The sequence below is a fragment of the Echinococcus granulosus genome, assembly GCF_000524195.1.
Source record: "Echinococcus granulosus chromosome Unknown EG_S00020, whole genome shotgun sequence".
NCBI classification, from domain to species: domain Eukaryota; kingdom Metazoa; phylum Platyhelminthes; class Cestoda; order Cyclophyllidea; family Taeniidae; genus Echinococcus; species Echinococcus granulosus.
Window position 1 is genome coordinate 886,318 of NW_020170400.1, and position 6,534 is coordinate 892,851.

The window sequence follows — 6,534 nt, forward strand, 5'->3', positions numbered from 1 at the left end:
TCATACAATACCGCAATTTGATGTTTATTAATGTCTGAAATGTATAGCTTCTTTAAACCAAAACGATGGCATTTTCCTTATTTCAAGTGTCTCTTCGAATTGAGTACATGTCTTTTGAAATTCTTACATAAGATTTTTACAACAAATTCAGTCCAAATCTTGTCAGCGTTGAAATTCCCGTTGACTGATGAGGATGGGCTGTTAGAGAGTTCAAGTAAGAAGTCTTGTTCTAAGAGATAACTTGATTCTTGAAAATGGATTACGCATTTTGTGGAGGCAAGACCTGAGCTCAGATCATGGCAGTGGGGGATAAGGTGGCTAAGTTAAAACCATCTACGGCAGCAAATACAAGGCATAAGTCTGTCTGACATGCTTGATTGACAGCTTTGTAGCCGGTAGCTCAAAGTTGTGCATTGGGCAGGGTGTTTGGCTGGATAATAAAAGTACAGTGAATTTGAGTGCAAGGTTACGTTCTGGCGGATAATATAAACAACGAAAATGGGTACCTGCATTGGGACCATGATAGTGAATAATGTTGACTTGCTTCTAGCTTTAGTGCTGGTAGAAGAATAAATACAGACAACTTTTAAGAATCTTAATGGGTTTTTAACTAAACTCTGCTTATTGGATGCATCCTGACGACAAAAAATCGATATAATAGGGTGAGAGTCACGTTGGTAATAGAGGATGCTGTAATCCCTGCAATGGCATGGAACACCCATCTGAGTTGTTCCCGTAAAATCTCACCAAATTTAGGCCAAAAATCGCCGTCCACTTTTGGTAATGTCTGCCAATGCTCAGCACTGCCGAGATGTTGTCGTTCTAGTCCCTCAGCTCAAGGTGAAGCAATGGGAACATATTATCAGCCACTGGAAAGAAATCCCATTCAACCCTTTGGGTGCCTGGATTTCCCTAAAACCACCGCTACATCTAACATCTCAACTGGTACGATGGCGTATCTGTGCAAACTGAACACTCCTCTTCGTAAAACTGAGCATCTCTTTGCTGATGGCAACTGTGTTCGAGCTAGACGAAGTATTGTGGAACTTGGTGACCTAAATACACTCAATAACTGTACTACCTCCTGTCCCATGATTGCAGAACATTGCACTTACAAACAGCAACACCAACACCATGGATGTACTGAGAATCCTGATGAGTGTAGAAGTCTACAAGATGTCCGCTTAACGATGGCTCACTCTCGAAAGGTTAAGGAAACTTCATCGAGCTGTCAGCTGAATACCTCCATGGCTCGTTCCAAACTCTGTTCTCAGGTTTTTCAATCTCTAGTGGATAGCAGTAAGAGTTGGTGTCCCCCTCCGACTCATGGATGTCGACCCAATATTTCCAGATGCCATTCAACGTGCGAGCCATCATGTACGGGTACACCACTAGATATCGGTGATACCGCACGACAGAGGATTGAACAACGCAAGACCTGCCAGACCTCTTCCACTAGGGGGTCCAGATTGCCGTACACGCGGAAGACAATAAAAAATATGCCTCTAAAACCTTGTGGGCCTGGTTGCATGCCATTTTCTAGCACGAGTTTGGAACAGTACTATCGGTCGACAATTGCTTGTGCTAAAAAATTATCTAATGTCTGCCATTTAGCAAATGTTTGTTGTGCTCATCGCAGGGTCAGTCACAGTTGCTCTAGGCACGGGTGCCCTGGCGTCTGCCCTTGTCATTTATTCGTTTGATCTTTTAGATTTAATTTCCACTTACTCCATTCCTCTCTAATTTTACTTTAAAATGTAAGTTCACTTTTTATTTTGGGTTAAAATAGATTGGTTTTACAAGTATGCTGTTTTATGAAGATGTGATTTTAGATTTAGCTCCAATTTTTAATGAAGGACGTCAGCATCTTGCAGTCAAATTCTTCCTAGGTCCACGGTAAACTAGGTTTTACTTCTAAAAAAAGCATGTTAATTGCCTGAAGCCAAACTCTCTGGATCGTTGTCTTAGCAATATGCTGTGGGGATAAAGTTGCCCTTAAAATGCAGTGGACAAACCAATTTTTTAATGGCCAATCAAAGTCAAATGCACTTTGTAACAAGTCCATCAGTTCCCTGCAATCATCAATACTGTCATCCAATTTGGCAAGATTTCTTTTGGAAAAATACGCATTTATTTGAAATAAGAAGCAGACGGTCTTGTCATTTTTATAGCATTTGATCTATTTAACCGTGTCATTCAATGAACATGGAGTTGTAACAGGGGCGACCATTTTACAATCATTTATTTGAAGATGTTAGCTGATGTGTTGAATGCCCAAACACCTAGTAGAATTGATAAACAGAGCCTACTACATATTTCTTCATCTTTTTGCATGAGAATCAAGCTGGAGAGATTACGAATAGATTTGCTGAATTACTTTCTTTTTTTGGACTTGCTGTAAAAAAACAACCCGGATAACCTAGAAGTTTAAAGTTCCCTAGAATACTATGCTTGCATAACTACTCTAACAATTCCATGTGAAAGTCGCAGCTTTGACCCAATGCACACCAATTAAAATCGTTATTTCGGGTGGCCATTTTAAGTCAGGTACGGTTTGTAACGTACTCTATTTCTGAAATCAGCGATTTTGTGGCTCGCTTTATCAAGGACGCTGAAAACATCGGAGAACAAATACATCCTTGAAGGAACCACGCGTTTCCTTACAAATGAAAGGGAGAAGTAGTATCTGTACTAAAATAAGACCCATTTTACGAAGCCAATCTTATTTTCGGTACCGAGGTGTGAAGGATTGCGGTTACATTTGAAGCAGTTAGCATTGATATGATGACATCTTAGCCAATTGGTAGGAGACGGTCCTCAAACTTGTTTGAGCGACACAGCTTTACTTTACTAGCGTAATACGTACTTCTTTAAATTTATTCAAAGCCGAGGTAATTCAGATTGTAACATGGAAAAAGATGCAATGGTTTATTCCGGTTTGGCCATTCTTAGGGAAAGAAAATACTCTTTAGAACACATAAGAAACTGCAAAATTGCAGCTACTCTGTCACCGATCCAATGAGCGCCGATCCGGATCTCGTTTTTAAAGCCTCCAATCAAAGTCAAAGGTGCCTCATGACATCGTTTCAATTTCCTAAGGCCAAAAATGTAGCCATACAATTTGTTAATAATTTCCTGGGAAGTAAGTTAAGGTAGCCTTTACTTAGAGAAAATATCCCAAAACTATGTTGGTATCGCAGTTATTAATCAAACTGTGTGCGTGCCACTAGGCTACCAATAACAGTACTACGCGATCTTATTTTCGGCATCACGTAGGTGCTAGCACTTAACGTTCTCTCAATGCAATTCTTGATTTCATAGTTTTATTACAGCTGATTCGGCATTGTTGGATTAGATATAATGTCATACTGTTTCTCTTTCACGAACAATTACTTACACTACAACTACTTTCACATTATTCATCGGCGTAGTCCCAACTCTGGTCTTACTTTCAAGACTAACATACCTAAGCAGAATGTCATTTCTCACCTTCGGTTGATGTTCTATTCATTCACTAGCAGCCAAATGCCTCGTTCGTTGAAAATTTGAGCTGTAGATGCTGCTGAAATGACCTGAAGATCGATTACTTAATCTGGAAAAATTTTGCATTATGGTAAATTACACGTGTGATTGGCAGAATACAAAACCAATCGAAGTTAAACGCACAACTTACAAAACTCAGATATTTTGTACTCCTTTACCTTCTAGTGGGCATAAGTGGTAGTGCTGCTGTTTGCGCCAGACTGTGCATGGTCGAAAGGAGAGTCCGCGCATTCATTTGACATAAGAATTCGTGCATAAAAACGCCGAGGATATGTGCACCAAGCACCCTTCTTGCAATTGGCCAGCAGCCAAAGGAGGCAGCTAGCGCTAGCTTATAAAACGTGTGCATAAACGGCTTGTACGCGTCTTCAGAGTACGGTGGTATTCGGGTAAGCTCTCTTCTGTTTATTCAATTCTCCTTTTTGTTCTCTAACGCGTTTTAGCTAAACATGTCTTTCCCTTCTGATATTTGCATTATTATAGGTAATAATAAATACAGTTGATAATGTTTAATCCTGAACAATCATGAAAGTAGCCGATCCAAGAAATATTCCTTTTAGAAAATTACCTATGAGCTTATTCTCATGAGTTGAAGTCCAAGAACGGCATTTTATGTAATCTCACCAATTCAGGCATTGCTGAACTCAAGCGGTGTAATTTATCACTACTTTAACTTCTGCGCAGAAAAACTATTGAGAATTGCATGTATTTTTTAAAAATGGTATATGATTTATAAAGGACAATTTAGGTGTGCATCCACCTCATCTGTATCCATTCTCACCATTGGAATACCTTGTATGAACCACATGTAGAGTGAGAAATACGTGATGAAAGGTGGATGTAGTTGTGTAAACATTCGCCTTAATGGATCACCTTGGTGTTTGGACTAAGCGCGATAGCGATGCACACGCCTACAGGAATTCGGCATTAACATAACCTTGTGCATTTGTACCTCAAGTTTTGAACTTATTTGGAGTGAACCAAAGGTTGTGTGCTTATTTTTGTCCAAATCCGTGATAGGCAGGAGAGTTTTTAAAGCGTCTAAATATTTTCAAGATGGACACGGTGAAAAGTCTGCGTGTGATAAGCACATCATAACAGTAAACACACGCACGCGCCTTTGACACAGGGATAGGTTAGGTGGCCTGTATTTGAAATTCCGCACCGTTCGTCACAATTCATTACAAAATGGGTCTCTTTTGTTTACCTCATGAAGAAAACAAATGCAACTGCCATTCGCTGGAACATATCATCGTTTATCCTTGAACTGTTCACCGCTTGCCCCCCGCCCTCTTAAGGCAAATCCCACTTCGTCTTCAAAAGGTTGTGCTTGCTTTGTGAGTGTGTGGTGGGGGTTCTAGCGGATTGCAGATACAATTGCTCACTAGGAGTTGTTGCCTTCCTGAAGGCAAAATAACACTTAAAGTTGATATTTTCTCCATGATGCGACATAATCCGAAAGTGTACATGAGTATCTTCTTATTGAGGAACAGTCAATATTCGTGAATCGGTGGGAAACTCTATTCCTATTCTTACAAGAAAGCATGAACTTGTGCCTCTTAATGTTACTAAATTTACCCATGAGAAGGCATGAACTTTAAGGTGACAAAGGAGTCGGAAGGGAGCGTAGTGGCCACATTCATTCTTACCTCCAGCCTCCACCCTCCACTTTCCCTCAATGATATCTCTCTAGACTCCAAGTGATGACTTACCTTTTTTTTCTTAGTAAGGTAGTAGACAGTTACATGGTTCCACGATTAATAGACGAGGCACTATAGAAGTGTTGTAAAAACGGTGGGTAGAGACCGGTTTATGGTTCCTGAAGATAAAACATGTGACTAGAGTGGGATTTACACCTCTTTGGGAAAGGACTTCATAATGTGGTGGGCCTTATTTGAATGCATAAATGCTTGAGGGGGCTTTTCGTAATGAAGAACTGCGTGGACGTATTTGATTATTTGATGTAAAATCAGAATGTACTCAACCATAAACAATGGTTTCATGGGCCCAGGTAGACCACAAGTTGACTTGATTTAAGTATAGCGACACGAATCCTGCCTCATGCCTGGGCACGAAATGCTCAGCTGATAGGTTCTGTCAGTGGATGAAATTGCACACAGAAAATTTGCATAAGACTTGCTTTAACCTTAAAAATAGACCAATCAAATGTTTCAGTTCCTGATATTCATCCTGCTCCATTATTTGTCTTTTCCTTACCCCTTTTTCAGCTGCATATAGTTTGATTTTTACAATGCCCGTTGGCTGTTTTCCTTCATTTCGACGGAAGATAAAGAGTAAGTTCCCTCCACAGTCGTAAGACGTGATGGTCGACCGATAGAATGAGATTAGCTAAAAAAAATAAAACTCCAAGTCATATTTAAATTGATAAATAGTAGTAGTAACTTTACAAATGTATGTAAAGGATTTTTCGGCTGATTTAATTTGTAGCTAAGTGGACATTTGATTCATCCAGGTTAGTTGTAATCCACTAAAATAAGGGTAAGAGAATAGTAAGATGTTGTCTATTCCTAGAGTTTAATAAGGGAAAAGCTCCCTTGTCCAGGAAGGAAGAAGCTAAGAACGATATTTCACGAAAAAGTGCCAAACCGACTGAGGTAAATAATCATGCAGAGGCAAAAGCGGAAAGTTCTGCCAGCGTAGAACAGCAAGTTGAAGTAGCCCTGCAACGACAAGAGGAAGGGAAGGGGGCACAAAATATCGACCAAAAAACTTTCGAGCAGGTGGCAGAAGTTCATCAGCCTATTGAATGTGTAGCCAACGAACTTGTCACATTTTCTGAACCTACAGAACATAATAAAGAGATCAATGAATCGTATAAATGCGAGACCGCTTCACCAGGGGCGACAATAATGGAATATGAGGGAGCACGGGAAACAGCCCCAAATGCAGAGATTGAATATCCTTGTGAAGCTCCTCCAACAACAGGGCTTATAGTGAAAGATATGGAAGTCGGGGAATCTGCTGTTCTTC

At 40.1% G+C, this 6,534-nt stretch overlaps 2 protein-coding genes across 2 annotated transcripts in view; both read left to right on the forward strand. All coding sequences in view use genetic code 11, as the record gives it.

The window, feature by feature from the left end:
• Nucleotides 1-30: 30 nt before the first annotated feature.
• Nucleotides 31-3,022, forward strand: EGR_03737 (hypothetical protein; the record flags this gene model as incomplete). The annotated part of the gene is made up of 4 exons (XM_024492986.1): nt 31-214; nt 757-1,208; nt 1,790-1,896; nt 2,887-3,022. The coding sequence occupies 4 exons, from the start codon at nt 31-33 to the stop codon at nt 3,020-3,022; spliced, it is 879 nt and encodes a 292-aa protein (XP_024352643.1).
• Nucleotides 3,023-5,517: 2,495 nt separating this feature from the next.
• The window catches only part of EGR_03738 (hypothetical protein), a gene marked incomplete at both ends in the record, with an annotated part of 2,915 nt that continues 1,898 nt past the window's right edge, over nt 5,518-6,534 (forward strand). The window contains 2 exons of the mRNA XM_024492987.1: nt 5,518-5,554; nt 6,076-6,497. Coding sequence (XP_024352644.1) covers nt 5,518-5,554; nt 6,076-6,497 — 459 coding nt within the window. The remainder of the gene's footprint in view (nt 5,555-6,075; nt 6,498-6,534) is intronic.